Genomic DNA, 25579 nt, shown 5'->3' on the forward strand with positions numbered 1-25579 from the left:
GCTTTCACAATCTTGTTGAAGTGTGATATGTTGTAACTTCTCAAAAAAGCCAGTGTGGGAACAAGCAGAGACTGTTTACAAGCTTCCGTGTGTAGGAGTGAGCTGCCTTGCTAAGCCTGAGTAAAAGCAGCAGGAAACTTTTTGGACTGGTTTCACACTTCAGTAATAAGTATTGCACAAAGCTGAGAACAGCAACCTGTTACTTCTAGCCTTTTGAGTGTGGAGGGATTTGGATAGTTTTTGTAACTGGGGACAATGTTTGATCTTGCAAAGATGGTGAATGATTGTGTGATCTTCTGGAAGTTCATAGGTTGTCTTTGCTCTGAAGTTGCACTGGTTTTCACTGTTTCTTTCTGTCTCTACTCATGAAGGTGTATTTGCATACTGCAGATGAATTAGTGTGCTGTAGGCAACTGATCTAGTCTGGGATCTCTCTATAGGCAAGAGATTTGCAGATTGATAAGAGTTGAAGTGGTTATGACCCAATACACAAACCAATTGCAGTGTGCTGGGACCTCTATATAAACTTGTGTTCTTCCCTCGCAGCCTTATCAGTAATAATTGGTTTGTTTTTCCTCCCCTTGCAGGGTAACTCGTGTGGCACGTGGATCCAGACGGTGACAAGTTTACTGAGGACTGGCAATTATTTCTAGTTTGAAGAAAGTGACGTTGGTAAGACTTGACTTGGCAGTTGCTATACTTACTTGGCTTACCCATGTGGCTGAGGAAGGACCCAGGGAAAAACCTGCACCTTCAGTACGGATGAAATGTCCCTGTAATAACTGCAGACAGCTATTTGAACAATATGCTCAAAAGAAGCTGGATCAATTTAAAAATTTCATTTCAAACTGAAAGGATATTTTATATTGTGGGGTTTTAATTATCTCCCCTGTCCCACTTCCTTTACTCTGAAGTCCTTGAAAGACTAGGTATTAGTCTAGTCTTCCTTCAGCTGCAGAACTACAGTGACTTAAAAGAAATGCTGAACCCACTGGTGTGTAAAGTGACCACCTTGAGTACATGGAGGAGTTAGTACCAGTATTCTCATGGAGTTGCAAAATTCAGGCTGAGGCGCTAACACAGTAGTTCTTTCAAGTTGTTCTTACCAATCCTGGCTTGTATATCTGGGGGAAAAACCACACATCCAAAGCTGCTGATGTATCTTTATAGCCTGGCTTTTCATTTGGTTTCTGTTTGAACTGGATAGCCTTGGCCAAGATCCTGAAGGTGTTGACTGCGGGCAGACTGTAGGGTTTGACACCTGAGACACTGTTGCAATTCTAGTGCAGCACTGATTAGGAATAAATCTCCTTTCCACCTGATCATCCAGTTTCTATTTCTTGTGGTGGTCAGGGTTTTTACAGCAGTACAAAATAAACTTGCTTTAATCTTAAGTTGCTAGTCTGAGTTGATATGCTAGGATCTTTGTAGCAGTGTTAGGTGACAGATTTAGTTGGTTAGCACAGTCTTACATTTAACATGGCAATTGATACTGGTATCCAACAGTATATTGCAAAAACCTTTAATGCTGTTTTTTTTATTTCCAGGCTCAAAATGAATGCAATGTTGGAAACCCCTGAGCTGCCAGCAGTGTTTGATGGGGTGAAGCTAGCTGCAGTTGCTGCTGTTCTGTATGTTATTGTTCGCTGCTTGAATTTAAAAAGTCCCACTGCCCCTCCTGAACTCATCTACCAGGACTCTGCTTTGGCCCGCTTTCTGCTCAAATCCTGCCCACTTTTGACCAAAGAGTAAGTGGTATATTTTTTTTGACATACTGAGCTGTGTTACAGGGAGAAGAGCTCCACTAAACCATTCTGCTGCCTAGTGTGTTTATTAAACCTGAAAGGAAATGTATGTCAGAGTATTCTCTTGGGGAAGATAAATGTTCCAAGTGAAGCTGTTATTGTTAGTGTCCCAGGTACATGGGCTTATAACCAAGTTTTGTTGTACAGGGCTATCGATGGATGTAAGGAAAAAGTCATTCCTGCCCCTCTGTATAGTAGCTATATGCTGATATTGTACTCTGCCAGCACTGTGTAGCCCACTGTCTGTGGAAATGGGGGAGGGATGGATGCAATCAGCACCAGTTCCTGTTCATGTGCTCCCTTTTCTATTAGGGAAGAAATCTGTCAGGGCTCACAGGAAGGAAACATTTTCATGGTGTGTCTGTGCACTTGCAATGAACACAGGGTTAGCTATTAGTTTTAAAGTGCCTACTCTTACTTGAAGTGCCTTAAGTTGGTTGAAGACTAATGAAATCTATTACTGGGTAGAGCATATCATAACTAGTTTAATAAAGTAATGACATGCTGGCCAGCTCTAAGCCTGTTAAATCCAATTTCAAATTGACCTTATGTCAACTGTGTATTTGAGCAGGCTGATCCTTGCCCCACCATTCTAGGACCTCCAGAATCAGTGCAGCTGCCCTTACCTTCACCAATAATGTGAAGCATTTGCTACAATTTCGTGAGGCTTTAGAAGGACAAGGACTTTGATTACAGTATTTCTCTTCTGCAATCACTCTGAAAACTTGCAAGTCCTATTTAGAAGCCCTAAATACATCAATTATCTAGTAAGCACTGAGTGCAGCTGCATGAACCTTCCTTTTGGATCTCAAAAGTCAAGCTGTCTTAATGATAGTTGTTCTAGGGGAGCTGAGAGGCTTTTAGTGGTACTGTTAGGTGCCTTGATTACATAAGGTGTAAGATCTTAGGCCGAAGGATCTGTAAACTCTTAGAGGAAACAAAGCATTATCTGTTTTAAATTGGAGCCCAAAGAGGGTTCCCTGATGCACTCTGAGTTTGGTAGTAACATAAGTGTTGAATTTGGATTCTTGGTTATGGCCTTAACTGCAAAGCAGTTCCTTCCCTAAAACCCAAGTAACTAGAACCTCTTTAGTGTATCTTAGACACTTGCCATCTCAGCGCTGGCGCTCCATAGTGACATGTCCCTAGTCGCTGAAAGAGCAAGTATGAAGCTGTGCTGATTACCAGTCTTGAACACATATTAGCATCAGGCTAATCTTTGGAAACAGACTGTAAGCTAATTCAAAGTCTGTTTTACCCCTATTTCAGATCTGTTCTTATGGCACAAGCTCCTAGTACTACTGTGTTAGAAGCATGATTTTGACTTTCTCCAACTTTTTCTCAGCTGGAGAACAAAGCATTGCTGAAGGAGTGAAAATACAGAATGTGTCTAAGAATTGTAATACATCTGTTGTGCATTAATTGCAGGAGTGAAGAGCTGCTTGCAGAAGCCTAGTATTGTTAATAGTGTGCGGTCTCAGGTCGTTTGCTCTCTCTGGATCAGCTCAGAGCTCAGGCTTGCCAACTTCTCTGGGAACTGTAGCAGTGATTTCCAACACACGTTTTTTGGGCAGAAAATTGCCTGAAAGGCTTGTGTGACCCCAGGAAACAAATGCAGCTAGAAACAAACTAGAACAAAATGTGTCAATAGGTAGTTGTTCAGGCTTGTTACCTGTATACCTAGGGGAGGTTAGGGGAGGCAGGAATGTAATTGCTGTTGGGGATTGAAAGGGCTAATGGGAAAGACAACTGTGTAAGATGATGTATATGTGATTTTTTTTTTTTGCTATTCTAGTGATGTTATCACAGACTTTTTTAATACAGAAATATAAAAAAAAAAATCCAGGAAATCATGTCTTCAGGCATGGAAGTCACCTGGAGACTAAAGGGGAACAAATATATTTAAATTCCTGCAATTATGCATGAAATGGTTTGTAAGACTAATTAGCAAAAAAGCTATGTGAAAACAGCTTGTGCCATACTCCGCTGAAAAAAAAATCTTGCAAGGCTTTGATTACTTGCTAATTATTCAGAGTGTTAGGAAAGCTGATTAAGCAGCTCTTTTCAGATTCTACCATGAAAGCAAAATAAGTAGCCCAGCAATCCCTCCTGTTATGTCAGTACTGGGTTTGTTTTAAGATCTGTTATAAAACCAATTTTTCTGTACAGCTGTGAACTGGCTCTCAGACCAGATTTGTTCAGCTTCCCTGTGCTTAAGGGAGGAAGGGATGAGGATATTGCTGGAAAAAATAGGGTGGCAGGGAGAAAGCAGAAATAAGCGAAGTTATTCTGTCTGTGCAGCTATTGAAAAATAGTTGGAAAAAATACTTTTGGATTTTTTTCCCCTTCATGGCACCATCCTCACCTATGGACTTACTCAATACATTATAACCATAGTGTCATTCAGTAAGCCAGGTGATGGTAGATGAATAATTTAAGAGCTTTGGATAGTAAAACTGCCAGAGATGGCTGTGTGCCAGGTACCTTGTACTTGCAGATGTTAGGACTGCTTTTTACAGTTCTCTAAACTGCTAGAAGCTTTCTACGTGTCAATCAAACACTGGTAAGCAAAAGACTCTGTCGTCTTAGAGCTCGTTTTTTCTTACCTCTTAATTTCCTTTCCTCTGCCCCTGTCCAGCTCTGTACTTTGGCGTACCAAGTGGAGTAGCATAATTGGACCCTTTTTTGTCAAAGAACTGCTTCTTGCATGGAAGCTTTTGCAAATCAGCACAACTGTTGGTGTCCTTGAGCACTTGGGCCTAACCCCTGGCTGCAGCTGTCTCCTTTTCCTGTCTTTCAAATTGGTACAGAAAGTCTGCCATCTGCTCTCTTATTCCTGTAGAAATGCAGCATTGGCTCTTTGATTCATGAGGACAAGCTTGGCCAGTGCTTGCTGTACTGGGCTAGATGTTTTCTTGGCTGTTCCCAGTTTCTTCTACCATCAAGTGCATGTGTGTATTTATTCCTGCAGAGGCATGGCACAAGTGTCATCCATATCGAAAATAATTATCCTTGCTGTCTGCACACTTTTATCATTAATAAAAGCAAGCTCCTCAAAGGCTGAGGCAAATGACTGTCAAGCCTGTTAGTAAACACTGTCAAAGATCCGACCTAGATGCTTCTTATCCTTTGTTTGCACAGTAACCTATACTGGATAAGCAGGCTGCCTGGTACCAAAAGACTCTTTTGCACTGTCATTCCTTTTCTCCTAGATGCAAGGAGACAAGTAGTCAGAAAAAGCTGTCTTCAAGCTTTTCAGTGTTCCTTTCTTCCGTCTAATAGCAAACAGTATTTGATTCCTGTCAACTTCTTGGTGTTTCACTTTGAGAAACACTTCCAGGAGAATAATAAACTAGAAGAACAGTATTACTCCTGAAGCTTTGGCAGGTGAACATGTTGAGAGGTAGAGAAGAATGGCAGCTCCCTATTGGTGAGTTGAAGCATTGACCTTGGGGAGAAGCAGCCTCAGGGAGTCTGAGCCCTTGCGAGATGCTCTGCTGTGGCATTGGCAGCAGCCTTGGATTCTCCAGCTCTTATCGGGAAGGAAGATGTCCTGTGATACTAGTGTCCTGTTTTGGCTAGAATACTTCTTGTAGTTGCTGAAAGTTGAGGAGGTGTGTGATGGGCACTTTATTAAGTAAAAGCTGCCTAAATTGGGAAAGAGGTGGTTTAACAAAGGAGGCCACTCTGTACTTTTAAATAGTTCTGACTTCATACAGTTTCTGTGAGCAGCAAACACTTCTACTCCACTTATGCTAGTTTCTTTTTCAGAGGCTCAGGGGACATAGAAGCTCTGTAAGCTGCTTTAAATTTTTGCTGTTACATATTTGCTGTGTCTCTTTCTGCATTAGCTCAGCTAGACTGTTTAATATAAAGCTGCTTTCTACATATTTGGGGGGGAGGGGGTTGAATGCTGCAGACTTTTAGGTGAGCTTTCTTGGTAGGAATTCAAATTGCATTCCCCAGTATCAAATAAGGGACAAAGTTCAAACAAGGTTTGACTTGTAAAGCATCCTTCAAACTGCTCTGTAAAGCCGGGGGTAGGATGGACCCTGTCTCCTGTTGTAATGCAGGCAGTGGTTCTCAGGGTGTCCACTGACATGGACAAATTGTGGGCTCTGCTTTCACAGCACACATTGTAGGCTACAGCACATCAAAGGTGACATAAGAGTTAATGGTTAAAGTGTTAATCTCCTCAGATGAAATGAAGTAATGCTCCAGAAATAAGCCTGTTGCTGAACTTCCACTTCAGATCTTTGAGGACCTGAATGCTGATGCTTGCTAATAAAAATAGCACAGTTTTTATGTGCTTTGTGTGAGCTGCTTATACAGCTGCTGCTTTCCTAAATTCCTGCGTACTGGGTGATGTACGTGCTCTAAAATCATAATCTGCTGCCTGAGCGCCCCTAAAACTTAATCTACAATCACATGTTGGAATTGTTTTTAATCCTAAAATGCTAGGACAATTTGTGAAACACCTAGGAATTCTCTTGCTCTCGGGCACTGCTGTGGACAGCCACCTATCAAGATGTGGGGCTGTGCTGCACAGCTGAAACGCAGCATTTGGAGCTAAAACATTAATTAGTATTTAGGAGCAGATTTATGGAATTGCCTGTGAATTCACTGCGGCCAGTTAAGGCTGTGAACTCTGTATTCATTAAGCCAAATAAGTCAACTTCCATAATAAGAAATTGGTGTTCCCAAACCTATTCTCCTGTCTGCCTTCTGTTGCAGAATCCTGTTACTGGAAGTTATAGGACTGGCTGCTGGAAGCCATAATGGTCTGCTTCAAATATTTGTCTTTACGCAAAGTGCCTGATACCTATTGCAACTGGCCAAATCAAAACAGGAAAATGAGTCAGTTAAAAGTCTTTGGGTCTGGAGCAAGCTGGGAAGCTATTTCTATTTCACAGAAACTGAGATTTGTTTGTTTGTTTCCAGTACACAACTTTGCCTTGATTCTCCTGTGCTATCAGTACTTGCTTGTCTGTACATCATCCCCATCCTTGTGTGGATATGCATATACCTCTTTGGCAAGAGGTCTTCCTGACCGCTGTTCACCTAGCGGCTGCTCAGCACCCATCCTCTGTAAACTGCTATTGCAGAGCAGTGGAAACGCTGCATAGAGACACGGTGTCTCTTCCTGGGCTCTCGTACGTCTGTGAGCAGCTTGGCTGGAACAGTGCACACTGGGGTATAACAGAGTGAATCATCTCTGTACAGTGAAATTTGCTGTGCTGGGCTACTCTCTACAGTACATGGCTTTTCAAAACCTCTTTGCTTTAGAGCAGGTGTTATAGGGAAGTTGAAGGCTATCGTGTCCTTGAACACTTTCCCTGTTTCAGGGGTTGGACTGGATGACCTTTAAAGGTCCCTTCCAATGCAAATTATCCTGTGATTATCAATGCCAGAGGGAAGCCACCTGCTTTTATAAGTGAGGGGCCCTTGTTTGGAAGACATGGTTAAATTTAGCAGTAGTGACAGTTTTAGCGTAAAATCTAAAGGGCAATGCTTGAATGCTCCTTAAACTGAATACTAGTTAGTTTCTTAATCTGCATGATATCTAGCTTGTGTTTCCATGTGCCACACCCTGCTGAGCCTGTTTTGTTAAGGAAAGCTGTAAGAAAAATACCCTGAGTACATGCTTTTCTGCCTATGGGATGATTGTTTCAGAGGAGCATCTTTCAGCTGTTTGCCATGAGGAATGTTGGCTTCACTACAAAACAATCTGTGCTAGCTATTGCTCTCAGCACTGGATAGGGTTTGTGTTTTTTTCAGCTGGGTTCAGTATGAAAATGTCTCTGGAACTGTTTGTTCACATAACAGGCTTAAATAAAATTTAGCTTGTCTGATCTGCACTTTCAGAGGGTGAGGACTCTTGCCCAACTCCTGGCAAGCTTGTTTTCCCTCACCAGTGTGGTATCATGCACATTTGTGACTGAAGAGTTCTTTCTATGCTTTCCTCTTTGATTTATTTTAGTAAAAGCATGCTGACGGTCCACACAAACCTGCATAAAAAGATGTCTTGTCCTTCTGTCTTGTACAGTCTTGCACTATTATGCTCAGTACTTGGTCTTGGAAATGCTTGTGGACTTTGTCTCCCTGAAAGATGTAGATATCACTTATAGGAAGGCTTTCAAAACCAGATTTGTCCATTGCCAAAATGGAGGATCAACAGAAATAGTCTGATAGACAGATCATAAGCCTGATTCTGCAATAGATTATAGGGATGCTTTGCAAAGTCAAACTTGGCCCTCAGCTGAGGGCGGCTTTTACTGGAATGCAATGATAGGGAGACATCACTTTGTTACTGTCAAGGCTTTATAGGGTTTCATAGTAGGTTGGATTGGCAACTTGTCTTGGTAAATGAGTCTGGTAGTTTTAATAGCTGCTTGCCCTTGCATCAGTCTGGTAAGGTGAGTTTTAATCTGTCTTTGTATAGATCTTGCGTAATCAATGAAAAAACTATCTGGGCAACTTCTTTGCTCCTCCCTGTTGAAGTCTTGTAATGTTTAGTCTCCTGGAGCCTGGATACTTCAGGGATTCTAACACTTGTGTGTATTTCACTGCTTTATCTTTAAGTGCAAACTGCAGAAATATACTTAATGTGCTTAAGTGACTAAGTGGGAGTAACAAATCTCTGCATCAGAGTACTGTCCTATGCACATTACTCATGCTGGAACTTGACCTTTGAATATTTATGTAGAAGAGTGCAGTTACATGCAGAGTGACTAACACTAGCGCTTTTGCTGCAGGCACTGTGATGGTTAAACAACTGATGGGAGTTAACAGAAAAGATAACCTGAGCATTTTATTTGGTCCGTAGGATGTTCAGACACTAGCTTGTGCACTCTGAAGGGGGCAAGCAGTGGATGTACCATTGTTCTCTGTAGGGCTTCACACAGTTTCAGCTTTGAGAGAAATGCAGAACATGTAGGTATTGTTTGTCCATCGTTATGGATGGAGTCAGGGATTCCTGACTTGGTTTTAGTCTTTCCTTTAATGAAGAAAGTATCAATGAAATGCATGTGCCATTTCCCTGTGTAAAAGCAGTGTAAAGGTTTGACTTACTGAAGATCAGTACTTCAGCTAACTTCCGGTCAGGTTATTTGAAGGCAGGTTTGGGGTTTCTTTTTTTTTTTTTAACAAAGAAACCAGCTGTGACCTGAGGAAGCAGGCTGTGGTTAGTACACTCTTGATAAGCAGTATGCTGGAAGCCATTTGTCTTCATTTAAACTTTGGCAGTAGTGGTGAGGCTTTGAAAACTCTTCTAATTTCCTCTCTAACAGCATCCTGTGGTATGTGCTGCTGCAGCTGCTGCATCTATTCCACTGGATGACTAACTTTATAGGTGGAAAGTGAGCTGTAGGTAAATGTGAGGAAAGGATTGATGCTTGCAGAGATCCTTGGTAACTTTATCATAGTAGTAATCAGTCACCACTGTGTAACTTGGCTGCTGTAGCTGGAGAAATTTCTTTCTTAGCCTAATGGACTAAGACTTCAAGTTTTACCTGGGAAAATCTTTGATTTGAAAAGTGCTGTATAGAAGCAGAATCACCAACTTTTTCCAATGCATGTGCTTAACCCAAGATTAGAAACCATGCAACAATGTTGATGTCAGAGTCTCTTCTCGGAGAGCTGCAAATTCTTATTATAGGTTGTATGTGACAGCTCTCCTCAAAAGCTGCTGGTGAACCCATCTGTAAAGGACTTCTGTGAAAGAAGACAAAAAGCCAGTCAGGCACAGTCTAGTGTGGGGTATGGCTACTGACCTGAACTGGTTGTAAAGTAAATGGCTGAGGTGAAGCTGGGTGCTTTTTCTTGTGCTAGAAAAGCAGTGTCTCTTCCATCTGGCATAATAGTTGCTGTTTAAAACCCTCTGCAGTGAGCTGTATGTGACTTGAGCAGAACCATCTGTAGTTCTCCTTGTGCATCCTTGTTTATGTTGACTGCACTGTCCAGATGGATATCTTTGAACTATGAGAATGTATCCACTGACTGCTTTCCATCTCTACCAGCAGTTGCAGAGGATGAGCTTGTACAGTCTCCATCATTGCTGGGAATCTCTGCAGGGCTGGCATGCTGCACCTGGCAAGACCCAGCTGCAGTGCATATCTCCCAATGCAGAGATGCTGGGCTGATAAAATGGTGCTACTAGCCACATATAGATTCTTTGAAAAGCTTTATAGTTGAGTGGTCAAATCCAAGATGCACTGAGGGCTAATTTAGAGTTACAACCATCAATTGGCAGCTTTTGCAGCCTTTATTGAAGTTGTATCTGCTTCTATGGGAATCTATTTTGGGTCTCTTTGGGAAGTGGACTTGCAAAAACTGAGTGAGACTGTACTGTGAACTACTGTGTTACTTTGACTGTAAGAAGTTTCCCTCATAGATGAGGTAAGAACAGGGAGAAAGAGCATATTGCTGTTCTTGTCTTGCTAAATAAGCTTAGTAGTTCTTATCTTTATAGGACGTATCTTTTTTTTTGAGGTGTGTAGGGGGAACAGGGAGTTGTAGATATGATACATAAGAGCTGGCATAGGGAAGAAGGTCCAGCTGTGTGAGTAGGTAAAAGGCAAGGTTTCTGACACATTCTAGTGGATTATGGGCTTAAGTAGTAATTCTGAGTCCTGAGCTGCCTAGTTTTCTGTGAACAGGGAAGAACATGATCTCTGCTTCATGTGGTCTCAAGAAGTCAAAGAGAATAATGGCTGGAAGCCCTAAAAAACACAACAGGAGGTAGGTGCTAATCTCTCAGGATCCAAGGAGGTATCAGCTGCTCTCAAGCTTCTTCTGGATATCCTGCTCTGTGTAGCAGAGAACACAGCTCCTTAATTGGAAGTATGTCCCCTGGGACTGCTGTTCTCCTAAACAAATCATCCACGCTTTCCTGTTGGGAGCTGATGTAACTATCTTTTTCAAGGCATTGGCTCAGTCTCCTTTGCCGAGTGGCCGGGTGATTGCCCTGCCGCCACCATGTGGGTGTCAGTGTGTTTGCTGTTAAACCCCTTGCAGCTCTGCTTGTACTTAAACCTGATAACCAAGTCTTTAATGCCTTCCAGCTAATAGCTGGGTTTCTCCCATGGCTGTTTTGAGGGCCAGTAGGCCAGGAAAAGAAAGACAATCCGCTCTGTCACCGAGCTTTAATATGCCCTTGATAAACAGAATTGGTAGACTCTACCCTCTTATGTTGAAAGGGGTTTGTTATTGAGTGGAGTTTGGCCAATTCTGACAGGTCCTTTTAAAACTGTCCCAGCTTTACCTACCTCTGAGAGGCAAAATCACCCTTTACTGTACAGTTTGCTTAACTGAGGAAAGCCGTTCTGTGTAAAATTGTCCCAACCAGCAAGTCTTGGGGCTTTCAGTCTTCTAGAACTTGCTGTGAGTCCTGTTGTTTCTGCCACTGGCTTGTACAGTCGAGTGCTTACACAAGTTCCTGTGGCTCAGCCCAGCAGGCTTCTGCATTTCAATTAAAACATTTACAACACTTTACAGGTTCTGGAGGTCAGCTGGTTGGCTAGCAACATGCTGTCCCAATCTCACTGAGGCACAAGGCCTCTGTATTTGGTGAGAAACACTTGTGCATGTAACATTTCAATATAGAGGAATGCCTGGCTTTTGGCTTCTGCTATGGCTATTGGTGCTGATCTCTGTTTTGAGAGCATATCTCCACTTGTGTAAGGCTGCAAAGATCAGTGCTGCCAGTTCAGTCATAGCAAAAAAAAAAACGTTGTGTGTTACTGTATTTGTTAGCAAGGGGGAGATGTGTTATGGGAGTGCTTATCTATCTATTCTCAAAGGCTTAACACAGCAGGGATAAGCAATTAAATTACTCTTTCAGGTACATTCCACCCTTGATCTGGGGAAAGAGTGGACATATCCAGACTGCCCTTTATGGAAAAATGGGGAGAGTGAGATCACCACATCCATATGGACTTCGCAAGTACCTCACGATGCCGGACGGAGCAACAGCCACCTTTGATCTCTTTGAGCCGCAGTCCGAGCACTGCATTGGAGGTTGGTCAAGCAACTGCTGGCTGCATCTGTCTGCTAATCTTGATTCTGCTCTGGGGGATGGATGAGGACACTGCTACTTTGGTTTGTCGGAAAGTGTAGATGTTAATCCTGGCAATGGAAGGGGGCTGCTAAGCAACACTAACCAATGTGTGGAGACTGAGGCCATCTTGCTGTATACCAGTCTCAGACAGCAGGAGACACCCTGCTAGACTAATTAACTGTTTGTGGCAAGGGGTGGGGAGTTAAAAGAACAGAAGTGTTGTACAACCTGTGCCTCAAGTGAGAGGCTGGCAAAGAGTCTGGTGGTAAGCCTTGCTCAGAGTGCCTTTTGCCTGTTAAGCTGTGGGATCGTAGAACAGAGGCTAGCTGCGTGTGGTTCTTCATAGCCTGTGTGTGTTGAAAAGAAACTAGACTATCTCCCCCTTGGTAAAGACTACCAAGGATTGGTTTCTAATTTCTAACAGTAGGTGTTTCAAGCTCTGTACGGAAACAAACTTCATGTGTACAGAGTATGAAGGAGTCCAGACATGAAGAGAACTCCTGAAAAAGTAGGAAATAGCAGTGATTCCTTACAACATTATGTGTGTTCAGAGTGAACGTCAGCTTTCAAAGTCACTGTTACTACTAGTAAGAGCAACACTTAACTGAGTTGCTGTGGCTTGACTTCAGAAGTACAGTTTACCCCTGCAGTAGCTGACTTCATTGTAAGCCCATGACTCCCATTTGGCCTTAACAGAAAGAGTTCTTAACTGTCCTTGTGGAGATCCTCATGGTGTAATGCTGCACTAGAACAGTTAGTGTTATCTTTATCACTGAAGGGAATCTGAGCAGTGCTTGCCTAATGAGGCAAAACTTCAGTAGCTAGAGCTGCTAATGTTGGAGCTTTGCATGTAAGAGTCTGAGAGCTAATTTGAAGTGCATATGCTAATCCTGAATGTAATTTACTGTGCTTACTTGAATTACAGCAATTACTTTCTTGGTTGATGAAATGATATCTTGTTAAACTAGTGAACAGTGTCAGCAGATCAAATATCATTAGATTAGCTACAAAGCAGATGGTGGCTAATACCAGCCAATCAGGATGTCTGTGCTTAGCAAAGCTTCATTGTGAAGATGTGTTACACCCAACTCTGGAAGGGAAACAAGGGGGAAAAAAGTGTAGCCAGTCTACTTGATGCATGAACGAGCAACAGGCTGCAGAGCTTCCACACACTTACCAGTCGCAACAGTCTGTCAGAAGGCAGGACATGTATAATGTCAAACATCCTTCAAAAGGAAGAATTTACCCTTGGTTTCTAGGCAGTGCCTGTAGAACTGTTTGGGCAGCTTTCCCTGAAGTTTGAAAACTGTTCATCTCCTGTAACATGAATTGCTTCTCCACATCTGTAGCACTAGAACTGCGAGTCTCCTGTCCCATACTGGATTTTTGGCAGACTAGCAGGGTTTTTAGCTTGCTTCTGGTACATGCTTTCCCACGAATCTGAAATGGAAACCTTCTGAATATCTTAATTTGCATGAAGTGACATTTACTTAACTTCCCTCTCTTTCTGTGCACAGAGGATGTCACGATGGTAATCTGCCCTGGGATTGCTAACCACAGTGAAAAGCAGTATATCCGCACTTTTGTTGACTATGCACAAAAAAATGGGTACAGATGTGCTGTCCTGAATCACTTGGGAGCCCTACCAAATATTGAGCTCACTTCTCCGCGAATGTTCACATACGGTAGGTACTTCATGGCAGCTGGGGGCTTATTTTCAAGCTTATGGAAATTGTAAGGCTTGATCAGCCTCCTTCAGCCTAACACAACTGCTGTATCTGAGGACAATGATTTTGTGCTGCTGCTTAGGAACTAAACTGAACTTACCAAGAGGGGAGGCTAAAACTGGGATGCACTTTTCCTTATCTCTTCTCCCAGGTCATATACATGTATCCTAATCAAGGAGGTAGTTTTTGAAAGAAAACTTCTTGGCGGGGAAAAAAGCATCTTGTGGCTACTAAAAGCCAGCTGCAATGATTTTTGAGATGCTGAAATGTCAGTTCCGTGGAATGTGAAACTAAACCTGGCTCTGAAGGATAAATTTTACTTCTGAAGCTTTGTAAAATGTAGTATGAGAGGAGTTTGTACCGGCCAATCCAGAAAGTATGCTTCTGTCCTAGGAGGGACATGTGAGGTTTGGTCCCTGGATGTAACACAAATGTAAAGGAACAGCAACAATTCTACAGTATAACAGTAAAGCTACAGCAGTGGTTGTGCTTAACTGCCATGATTTTGGGCTTTCACTTTGGATATAAGGAATTCTTTATTACTTTAGAAATTAAAAGGGATAAAGGATTTGGAACTGTGTTAAGGGTGACTCCAGCTATTCTTAACTACTCTGCTAGTGAGTAATGTGATCTCTGTAGAGTGTGGCCTTCTTGCCTGTGACCTGATCTGCTTGCTCCTGAGCTCTCTTGAGCCCTCATGTCCTTCTTTACTGCAGATGTCTATAGGTACACTATGTCAGGAGTCAATTGTGGGTTTAGCAGACTGGTTTAGGTTTCTCTTTTAGAGATAACTGATACTTACTGCTAAGAGTTTGGATTAGCAGTTTGAATGTTTATCTTGAACAGTTGAATTGCCAAAATAGAAATACTATGCTTTGGGACTCTGGGTCTGTCAGGGAAATTGTTGCTTGTTTTATAGTTACTTAATCTACTCCTTGGTGGAAAACATTTTGGGAATACAAAGTACCTCAGTTTGTACTGAGACCCTAGGCTGTTAATGGCTTCAAGCCTAACATGTCCTGGGAACTACACTTGGACTCCTTAAAGCATTTGCTTTTTTGATAAAAGTTGAGAGCTTTCTTCCATGGAGCTTTGCTTTAGACCTTAGGGATTTATTCTCTAGCACATCTCTTGAGACATACCTTTCTGAGTCTCTTATAGCCTTGGAAAGGGCAAAGAATGCCTAGCACTTCCTTTGAGTAAGACAGTAAATCACTTGGCTGAGTTGCTTGTTAAGTTGAGTGCCAGCAAGACCATGAGCAAACTTTACTCAGCCTCCAATCCAAATATCCCAGTGTCCTTCCAGATTTTGCTGGATTCCTAACATATTTAAGGAGCAAGGAGCCTAAATTTGGGATTTGATGAATCCTCCAGCCTTTACATCAAGCTTGACCCGTTGCTCTTCTAGTTTTGGATTTCTGAAACGGTTGCCAGGTGCCCTCAAATTGTGAAGGTAAAATACTAAAGTATTTTGACTGCTGGTTTCTTCCAGAGGAAAGTAGAGCAATGCAGCACTTGTCATTTGGGGGAAAAGTGCTCATTAAGAACGTCCACAAGGAAGTGCCCAAGCCCTGCTGAAACACTCAGCCAGAAGCCTGTTTCACTGAAGTATGCACAAACCCTGGTGCTCAGTCTGCTCCAGGATGGTTAAACCTGAGTCTGATATATGGCAAGGATGCTACAGTTGGGGTGGGGGTGCACTGGAGCAGTGTTAGGTTGGCACAGAGCAGAATCCCAGCTCTTAGAATTGATCTTCCTGGACAAGTTCTGCAGGATAGAGCTGAGTTTCTGACTCTAGACAGGAATAAACAGCTGGAGTCTTATTTCTGTTGTTCATGTGATGTGCCCTGTGTGGCTCAGGCTCTTAAATTCAACAGGAAAGTTAACAAAGTGCATAGACAGTTGGTACCAGTGTACTAATGCCATCAGTTTTGCATCTGCTTCTCTTCATGTTTCCTTTTCTCAGACTCAAGGGCAGGAGAAATAGCTGTAGGTACTCAAGTGTTGCGTGTGTGGAGACCTTAAAGTCTGTCATACAATCTGAGGACCCCAGTACTGCCAGAAACTGGACAGACCCCTTGGTGTCTGCAGCCTGTGGGGTGCAAGTGGGTGTTGGCTGAGAGCAGAACAGATGTTTATGGAGGCACTTACTACTTCTCTTGAAGAGGGGCTACCCATATGTCTTCTAGGAAGCTGCAGTATCTTTACCTCATTAGTGGCTGGGAAGGGCTAGCTGCCTCTGGTCAGACCCTTCCCTCTGATTCCAGAGAGCACCTGCTTAGTCAGGCTCTGCAACAGTCCAGAGAGCTCTGTCCTGACAAGCCAGCTCTGCATTTCCATCCCCTCCCTGCATCAGCATGGATTTAAGGATCCATGACAGCCTTGCTAAAAGCAAAGGAGCGAGCTGCTTTCCAGACACCCCACTTAAAGTTCACAAGTGGCAAACTGCCTCAGGAGGGTAATGATGTGCACTGTTCTTGGATAATGATGTCAAGCTCAGAGTTGTTGGACTTCTTTTTAAGCTGCTTTAGAAAGGAAAAGTTTCGATTGTCAGATTAGCTGTTGCCATGATTTTTAAGCAAGTTAACTTCATCTTACTTTGGCACTCTGTCAGAACTAAGCATGAGCTAAGGTCCATGGGACTTGTAAAACAGATATTTGAACACATGTGTGAATTGGAGCTCTTAAAACCTTCAGGTTATTGAAAAGTCAGAAAGGGTAAGCAGCTGAACTTAAAGCACACGACTGAAGCCTGAAGTGGGATGTTAGAAGATGATTCTTGACTTTGTCCTTATTTTTAGGTTGCACCTGGGAATTTGGTGCCATGGTTAATTACATCAAGAAGACCTACCCTCAGACCCAGCTGGTGGTTGTGGGCTTCAGCCTGGGTGGAAACATCGTGTGCAAATACCTGGGAGAGAGCCAGGCCAACCAGGAGAGAGTCCTGTGCTGCGTCAGCGTGTGCCAGGGGTACAGTGCACTGAGGTAAGCCTGGAGACTTCTCCATGCTGGTCTCTTCTGGGGGTGGGGGGGGTGGGGGGGCAGATCTTTGGCAGAGTGCGTGTGGAAGGACAAGGTGAAGAGTGTTATTTCTCTTGAGTTGAACTGGTCTGACACGGCACTGTGCAGGATGCCACCCTCCTGAAGGAGCAGGCAAAGCTTTGTTGATGTGGCAGCACAAAGCAGCTTTCTGTCAATGATGCAAATAGGTTTTTTCTGTACCTGGCCAGGTATGTGCTGGCAGCTTCTGGTCTGTGTGTGTGAGGTGACCTGACTCGTTGCTGCAGCTTCTGAAGAGGAGACATTCCCCATGCAGTGCTGGTGTAATTAACCAGGCAGGCTGGGCAGTATGACAAACTGCTGAGATGATGCCAGGTTTGCAAGCAATAGTTCACACTCTCATCACTGAGAAGTATCCCTTGGTTCATAATAGCTTTTCTGGCTTCAGTATGCTGTTTCATCTGGCAGCTCTTACCTGGGGAAACTGGAAAGAGACACACAACTCCTATGCTGTCAGTCCATGCTCCTCTCTTAGTGTGTGTCACCGAAACAGGGCTGTGGGCTGATGTGGAAACGGAGAGGCACTTGGCAACCATCCTATACAATTTGGAAGGTGGAGAGGACAAGGCTTAGGCCTAAAGTCTGCCTAAAATGTTAACCTGTGGATCCCCACCTGGAAGCCAAGGCTGTAGCACTTCACAAGAGCTGTAATGGCTCCACCTAGTGCTCACACTTGTGTTTACTGATGGAGGATCTGGGTACAGCACTGCTGCGTGAAAACTGGTCTCTCAACTGATGTGCAGTAACTTTCCATGTGTGCACAGTTAATGAAGATTAAAACAGTGCAACTGGCTAAGCTGCTGCTTTCAGGTTTTACTGTCTGTACATATATGGACAACTACTAAGGTATAGCTGACTTTATTTAACTGCACTTTTGAGCCCTGAGACTGTTTAAAAGGCAAAAGGGGCTGTTGAGACTAGAGTATTTGAGTTGAGATCCTTTGGGCAGTTAAAAATGGTGAAACTATGGCAGCCCTATGAGGGGCTTGCTGTGGAATTTGGCCTCGCAACCTGGTCAAGGTAGTTGGAACTTTTGGTGGTGCTGATGTTCTGCATGTACGGGAACCAGTTTGATATTCATCAGTCTGAAGACCCCTCTTATGAATTAAGCTCTTACAGGTGAAAGAAGCTTTTCTGGAAGCATTTAGATGTAACTAAAAGCTTGATATGCACTTCAGTGATATTCTAGCATACCTAATCCCTCTTGAGATCAGATGCGACTACTGCTAGGTCCCTGGGAGTTCACACCCTTAGAATCTGAAAAGATGCTTTCAGGAACAGTTTTTCTGTTTTGTTTTAAATAGTGTTCTTAGTTGTCTTGGGATTCTGGCATGGAGCACAAAGCATCCCTTTGAAGCCACCTTCTCAGTTGCAGCCATCGGGGTTTGCAAGAATCACATCTGGCTGTGGTTCACTTGGTTCATTTTCTGCAGTTACACAATATTGTGTTTCTGATCTCCAAAATGATGTTGCAAGTAATGATGTTCCCTAAGATGATGTCTGCAGTAGAATGTCACGATATGCTGGTAGAATAACAGGACAAGGACAACCTGTTTAACAATACTGCACTTGGATATTTGTGTGGAAAAATACCAGCTGCTTGTCTGAGTTTAATGCAAGTCTTCAGTAGGTCATATGGATTACTGAGCTCTTGACTCCACCTGCTGGGTAAATATCTACTAGCAAGCCTCCAGTCACAAAACATCTGCACTGCATTACTGGGCAATCAACAGGGAGGCTTTTCACATCTCGTGTCTCCCTACCTAATATCTACTTCTGCTTTTAAATGCTAATTAGCTGAGGAGCTAGGGAAAAGCAGCATCAGTAAATATCTACTAAGCAAAAGACAGGGTAGGGAAGGTCTTGTGCCCCTGGTTATGGAAGTGGGAGGGAGGAGATACGAGGTACCTCCAGGTGGAGTGGTTAAGCTTTAGTCTTCCTGGGCTTGGTCTGGTAGGTTAAAAAAACTGGCCTCATCCCTCTGGACTGCATGAAAGTGGGTTATCCAGGTGGATGTGACCAGTTAGTTTACAATTTGATTTTCTTTTTTTTATTAGCTTATACAGCCTTTATTCCCCAAATAACTTCTGGAAATGAAAGGAAAAAGTGGTAGCGAGGAAGGTGAACGAGGTGTGATAGTGGGCATAATAAAGTAGCAGGAATAATAGGCCATTATGGTGCTGTAATGGGCATAATGAAGTAGCAGGGGTACTAGGATCTGCCAGAAGAATATGAGACTCTTGGATTAATGAATTAACACAGAGTCTGGGGAATTTGTTCCCTGAGGCTAAATGGGGACGTATCTCCTTATTCCTTAATCTCTGCCTGCACAGGCTTGATTCTTCTTCTTGATCTTGTGGAATGCATCTTCACTATAGCTACAGGCTGTGGGGAGGGTCCTCAGCTTTGAAACCTGTGCAGTCCTCAAAATACCAGAAGCTGCCTTTTTTCAGTGCTTGCAGTTCTTCATATTGGGAGTACTGCTGTACACCACAGGAACTGCAGGGAAATGTAGTAGCTTTAACTTCAAACGTCTTTTAATAACTTAATAGATTTACTTGGAAGATGTTTTGTGCATCTTCCTGTCTTCCTTCGTTGCCCTGCCCTGGCATAAACATGTCAGTATAGTCAGACAGACTATAGACAAAGATATGGAAATTTTAAAAATAATAATTCCATGTTCCAGTATGGCTTACTACAAGAAAACATAGCTTGTTTTTGCTCTGGTAGGGGACTTGCAGGTTGTGGCTTGGGAGGTCATGCTAAATCTACTGTAGTTCTCATGGTGTGTCTAATGTTTAAATGGCAGGAATACTTCAGTAGCTGAAACTGCTCCCAGCATTCTTAAGTTGCTCAGTAAATGATAGTGTGTTTCCTCAGTAACAGCAAGCCCTGTGAAGAGTAAAGCTATAACCTGCCCATGACCCTGCATAGCAAAGGAGTGCTGGTGTCTGGCAAAGCTCACAGAAGTCTGCCTGACTTTAATTTTCTTTTAACAACAGATAAGCTGTGAAGTGCTATTCTGCTTTGAGAATAGGTAAAGACTTCAACTGAGATACCACTTGCAGCTGCAACTAGTATTTATTCCTACAGCTCCTGCCAATGAAGCTAAAACAATAATAGTGTCTGTACATATTGGAAACATCTGCACAAATTATTCCTCTGCAGAGCTGATATACACAATAGACCACACTTTGTTCAGCAACGAGTTGTAGTCCTTTCCTTGGTAGTCCCATTAGGTAAACTACATTCAAGTTATGCAAAGGGATACTAAAATCCTCTTGTCAGTGTTGCAGATCTTGACTGATGTCTCTTAAATGCTCTGATCAAAACAGCTAATTGTGCAAAACAAGACTGCAGATCTGTTTTCTGATACTACCAAACTTCATCAAAGTGGAAGTAATTTCCTGGAAAAGGTTAAGCTGTGGCAGGGAAGGCCTGGAGGTTTGTTTACATAGCCTCTAGGCTGCCATAAGATGTTACAGTGTATTAATCTGATCTTTCAAGATCTCCATTAACAGCTTTGATTGTTCTGTGCTATGTTTTTTCTAGGGCACAGGAAACCTTCATGCAGTGGGATCAATGTAGAAGATTTTATAACTTCCTCATGGCAGACAACATGAAGAAGATCATCCTTTCTCACAGGTACAGCAGTACATCACTTACACTTGTAGTATTGATTGGGTCAGTTGCTATATTGGATTTGTTGTCTTGGTCCTTTAAAATAGAGCTCCTGAGAGATTATGTGTCAGTCTTTAGATGAACTAACAGCGAAGGGAAGCCCAAATCAATCTCATTCATGTACTGTAAAATATACAAATAAGCTTTGGTGATCTTTTTAGAAGAAAATAGGCTTTGTCTTTTTGCCTTCTGAGGAAACTTGCATAATGAATAAACAAGATGTGCATAGGAAAACATTGCAATTAGACTTCAAAGTGGAGTATTCTGCATCTGTTTCACTTCTAGCCAAAGAATTCCCTATTCAAGGAGCCTCTTGTTCTGCCACCTACCTGAGGTAGGACTAATCTTCAAGATCTGCTGTATGGGGCTGCTGCTTATTAAATAAGCAAATAGTCAAACTGTAGCTCTGGCTTCTAGCTGTTACTCTAGAAAGAGCATGTAGCCAGTGAAATACTTAGTGTTGCTCTTCCTTGAATGCAAGTGTACTTGTAGGATCCCTGTGCTGCTGTTGTGGTCTGTGGTGCTCACATAACAAAGGAATGTGTGTGTTAAATGGATGACATGCTCAACTTTGTTTCCTCCATCCAAAGTACTGTTCTCTGGGTACTTCTTTCTAGGGCAATAAATGTATATATTTGAAGTTGTCTGACTCAAGGGAAAAGGAAGGGAATATCTAAGACCCATTCTAATTAAGGGCATGTGTCCCTTGCAAGCTTTTGGCTCATTGTTTACACTCCTGTGCAGTATGAAACACTTGTAGAAGGAATTAGGGCAGCTGACATGTATGATGATCCACATAATTCCTTCCAGATTGACAAATATTTAGACAACTTGACCAAATTTAACATGTGAAGTTAGGTAAGCCTCCATTAAAAAGTATTTAAATTCATAACCCAGAAAAAGCCAGTGCTGGCTTCAGAGCAAGTCTATTAAGTAAACTTTTTTCCATAATCACTTGTGCTCTAAGGCAATTCCCCCAAATCAAACCTAGCCTCCCTCCTACTCTGCCCTGCAGCTGCCTCTGAAAGGGAATAAAAACCCCTTTCCAACTTGGGGCTTTTCTATTTGTTAGGCGAGCAGTTTGTTCTGGTAGAGAAACACATCCTCTCCTGAGAACAATAACTAATCATGACAAGTGTCTGTAGTAAATAGCTTTCTGCTAAGGTAATGCCCTGAGTAATTTCTGCTGTGTGAGCTGACCTAATATCTGTGCTGGGGAGCTGGGGAGACTTTAGGACCAGATGGTGAAGGAGATGCTGTGCCCAGGACTGCTAGTGCTCTTGCCCAAGCCACCCACGGATTTGATCTGAAGCCAAAGGACCCTCCTTCTACCATGCAGCCTCTGTTCCAAATACACTTAGTGCTGTCTGTTCTGGGAAGGTTCTTTTTATAGGCCCTTCACGCAGTTTTTCAGTATAAGTTTTAGACATAGAAAACATTTTTTCTATAAAGAGGCTGTTAGGGTTTCTGTTATGCCTTGCTGCAAAGGGAAGCGGACAAATAAGCTGTGCTTGTTCCCAAGAAAGCCTCGTGTATATGTAACCCACTTCTAGTCTTATCTTGTCAGACTTGGTAAACTCAGTTGTCCTTGAACAGGTCATGGCTTTGCTGCCCTTGTTATGTTGTTTGATTGGTTTTTCTTGATGTTACTCTTTCAGGCAAGTTCTTTTTGGAGATAATATGAAGAAGCCACAAAGCCTGTCAGATGCTGATCTGGGCAAACTTTATACAGCAACATCACTTATGCAGATTGACGATAATGTTATGAGGTATGAAGGGTGATCCTCTGATCCTTAGTAGAACTTTGTAGCAGTACCTTCTCTTTCAAGTCTTGCTCTTGCATGCCTCTTGCTGTGCCTGTAGGAATCTGCTGAAATGCAGTGCTGACAACCTCAAATTCTTCCTTGCTTTCTCATTGAATAAAACGTACCAGGGGGAAAAAAATCTTACTATTGACAGTCAATTTCTATAAAGCCATCCAGGAGGCATTTATTTATTAGTAACATCTGAACCTGCAGCCATCAGTAATGTAGGAAGAGGCCAGCTCCACCTGCAAGCTCTAGCAAAAATAGTGCAGAATGGGGAAAGCAGCTCAGAACTGCTCTTGAATGTCCTTAGCCATGCTTGAATTTTGGAGGAAAAACCTAAAAAACCTTCTCTCAAACACTGCTGCCTTCTCAGTAGACATTAAGGTTGGCTGAGATAATACACTGCTTATATTTTTCATACTAACACCTAAATCAAGCTCTCTGCTTTATTAAGCAGTAGCCTGTTACTGCCTGTGTCCTTAAAACCAACATAACACTTTCCTCAGTGGCAGTGTTCATACCGTGGCATGTTCTGTATCGGGCACCGACACCTTTCCAAAATGAAGCTGTAAACTGTCAGCTGTACAACTATAACACTTTTGAGAGACTGGGAGTATTGCTGGCTGCTTTTCGGAAGCCATTCCTAGGGAAATATCCCTACTTGTCCCTCATCCCTGAGGCCTTTCTAGTTTTGAGGCAACAGCAGCTGTCTCTTGCATCTGGGATGGAGTGCTAAGGAAGTGCTTGGCAAAGAACTAGAACAGCAGTGGATTCTGGGTGGCTTGTAGGCAGGCCCTTTTGTCCAGCATGTATCAGATTCATAAAGTGGTGGGTTTGTATTTGAAAAGGCTTTCAGGTAAAGATGAACAAGATAACTCTTTCCTTCATTTGTACTATTATTTAAGTGAATAAAAGAAATGCCCTGAAGGTTGCTAGACTTCAACTTGCCCATACTGTCAAAATGTTTGAGTAAGCATAGACAGCATAGAGGTGTGTGCTGCCAAAGGTGAGTTTGGCAGAGATACTGGGTAGAAAAAAAAACAGCCCACCATTGTCCATGAAAATTGAGGCGGCATTCCTATCTCTGCAATATATGTCCTGACTGAACATAAGTCACGTGGGTACTAAAGCAGATGATTGCAATGATAACCTTCTTCATTTCAGGAAGTTCCATGGCTACAGTTCCCTGAAGGAATACTATGAAGAAGAAAGCTGCCTGCATTACTTGCACAGGGTAAGATCTTGCAATAGAGACTGCTCTTGTATCTTCATTCTCCTCCTGGAGAGGAAATGCACTGCAGTTTCTGTTGTTGATACCTAGACACAGCTGTCTTTGCTGGGATTTTCAGAAATAGACACAGTTTATTGGAATGGGATTTCAGTTTTTGCTACCCCTAATACTGGGGCTAAATACTCTGGGTTCTTCAGAGCTTATACCTCTGATGGGTAGCAGCACCCAAGTGATCTAGGTTAGGTAAAGCCATGCGTTCAGCTGAACCGCTGTGAGTGTATGAGGGTAAGGTGGGAAATGGGTGGTGGCATAGAGCCTGTAGTTTCAAGGAAGAAAAACTTAACTAGATACTGTGGAAGAGACTCAGGACACTATCTGGCAGGCAGGTGCTTAGCAGGAAAAAGTTTTGCAGAAGTGGAATGGAAAGATTAATTCCTCCTTGATTTACTGAGCCAGAGGATGGAGATATTCCAAGGGAGTTTCCTGGACTTTAACCAAGGTGTCCATAACAGAGCTGGCACTAGCTGCCTGATTGCAAAGCAGTACAGAGCAAAAAAGGGTGTAGCTATTTGAATTCTTAGAATGGGGAAGATTTGTGACTCAATCTGTATTTGCTTGGATGCACCCCTGCACCTTTCATACAATTGACCTGATAAAAATGAAAAATCAAGTGCTGCAAAGTACTCCACTGGTGAAAAGCCACTGGTCTTAAATTTTCACTCTCTGCTTTTGTGATGCTTCTGCAGGTACAGCACAGTTCTGAAGTAAGATGTCTTAATTGAGCTAAGATTCTTTTACAGTTGGTAAACTGAAATTTAAATACAACCCCTTGCTGTTTTTTTCCTTTTCTGCAATGTTTCTTGATGCAGATCTATGTTCCTCTTCTGTTGGTTAATGCTGCTGATGACCCTCTTGTGCATGAGAGTCTTCTATCAATTCCAAGAACTCTTTCAGGTATGTTGAAGCAGTCTCCTCCAGCTGTGCATATTTGTGTAGCTTCCTTAACATCCTGATCCATGATTTCAAAGTAGCTTGACTTGCCTCCTTACATCTGTAATCCTGTGGGAGGGGTACTAAGCCTTTTAAATCACCAGTTGCTGGAACTAACGAGGCTAACCTTGAGCAGGAAGAACTTGAGTCCCTTCAGGTACCTTCTGCTGCTTTGGTTTGTGTTGATAGTCAGCAGGTAACATTCAGGCTACATTTGTGAATGGAAAAATGCTTCCTCATGTCTTCATTCCTCACTGGGATTTTAGTAGAAAGGTGGGTTATTAGTGATAGTCTTGATCAAGCACAGATGAACAGCCGCCGTTGCTGATGAAGCAGGGGGCACATGCATGACTGTGTTGTTTGGTACTGAACTAGAATCTCTCCCTTGAAAGGAGATCTGAGCTGTCTGTCTTCAGCCAAGAACAACAAAAAAGGCAAACTACCTTTAGAAGCTCAGAAGAGGGAGCTTTTGCTTCGTAGATAGTAGTGGGTGCACAGGGAGGGAAGCAGGGTTCATTTTCTTCCTGGTTGAAAGCTGTGAGCAAAGAACTTTCCCACAGCTGCTTCCAGACAGAAGCAAGCATGGGGATTTTCTCACTATACATGGAACAAGGTGGCTGATGTACTGTCAGATCATAGTGCAGCTTGACATGATACTAACAGTCTAGTTCCAGTGCGTGTGAGTTAGAGATGTTTGTGTGTTGGAGAATGAGCATTCTTACAGCAGCACAGGTATTGCTGTAAGGGCCCAGCCAGCAGCACTTCTTGAGCAACCTGCTTCATCTGGCTGGGATTGGTTCCTGTTCTGTGAAGCAGCAAGGTTATGTGCTTTGGACTTCAAAGTAGCTGCGGCCTTTGTCAGCGCATTTCTGCTTCCTAACACATGATTGCTCCTTTGGGTCAGATGCCGTGCCAAAGGTTGAGTTGATTATCACAGCTTAAGGTGGTTTTGTTCTCAACTCCAAGACGTTAACTTTCTGGAACTTTTTGCCTCCTTTTGTTTTACAGAGAAAAGAGAAAATGTCATGCATGTGCTGCCCCTTCATGGAGGCCACCTGGGGTTTTTTGAAGGGTCTGTGCTGTTCCCAGAACCTCTTACATGGATGGATAAGCTTGTGGTACAGTATGCCAATGCCATCTGCCAGTGGGAGAAGACAAAGTCTCACTGCTCTGACACGGAGCAGGCCGTATCTGGCCAGGAGTAATTGACCCAAAGACTC

The 25579-nt window shown here is 42.9% G+C and overlaps 1 protein-coding gene across 1 annotated transcript; it reads left to right on the forward strand.

The window, feature by feature from the left end:
* Nucleotides 1-1554: 1554 nt before the first annotated feature.
* ABHD2 (abhydrolase domain containing 2, acylglycerol lipase) lies at nt 1555-25564 on the forward strand. Its single transcript, XM_009954440.2, has 9 exons — nt 1555-1748; nt 11647-11822; nt 13380-13547; nt 16391-16574; nt 20202-20294; nt 21989-22099; nt 23303-23372; nt 24239-24323; nt 25368-25564. Exons 1-9 carry the CDS (start codon nt 1555-1557, stop codon nt 25562-25564), a joined length of 1278 nt encoding a protein of 425 aa, XP_009952742.2.
* The last annotated feature ends 15 nt before the right edge of the window (nt 25565-25579 follow it).

The sequence above is a fragment of the Leptosomus discolor genome, chromosome 11 (assembly GCF_034619465.1).
Source record: "Leptosomus discolor isolate bLepDis1 chromosome 11, bLepDis1.hap2, whole genome shotgun sequence".
NCBI lineage: Eukaryota > Metazoa > Chordata > Aves > Leptosomiformes > Leptosomidae > Leptosomus > Leptosomus discolor.

Excerpts from the sequence above, each read along its gene's own strand:
- ABHD2 (XM_009954440.2), top strand. The coding sequence starts at position 1,555 with ATGAATGCAATGTTGGAAACCCCTGAGCTGCCAGCAGTGTTTGATGGG. Across the intron at positions 13,548-16,390 it reads TCCGCGAATGTTCACATACG|GTTGCACCTGGGAATTTGGT; the intron begins GTAGGTACTTCA and ends CCTTATTTTTAG. Across the intron at positions 24,324-25,367 it reads AATTCCAAGAACTCTTTCAG|AGAAAAGAGAAAATGTCATG; the intron begins GTATGTTGAAGC and ends TTTGTTTTACAG.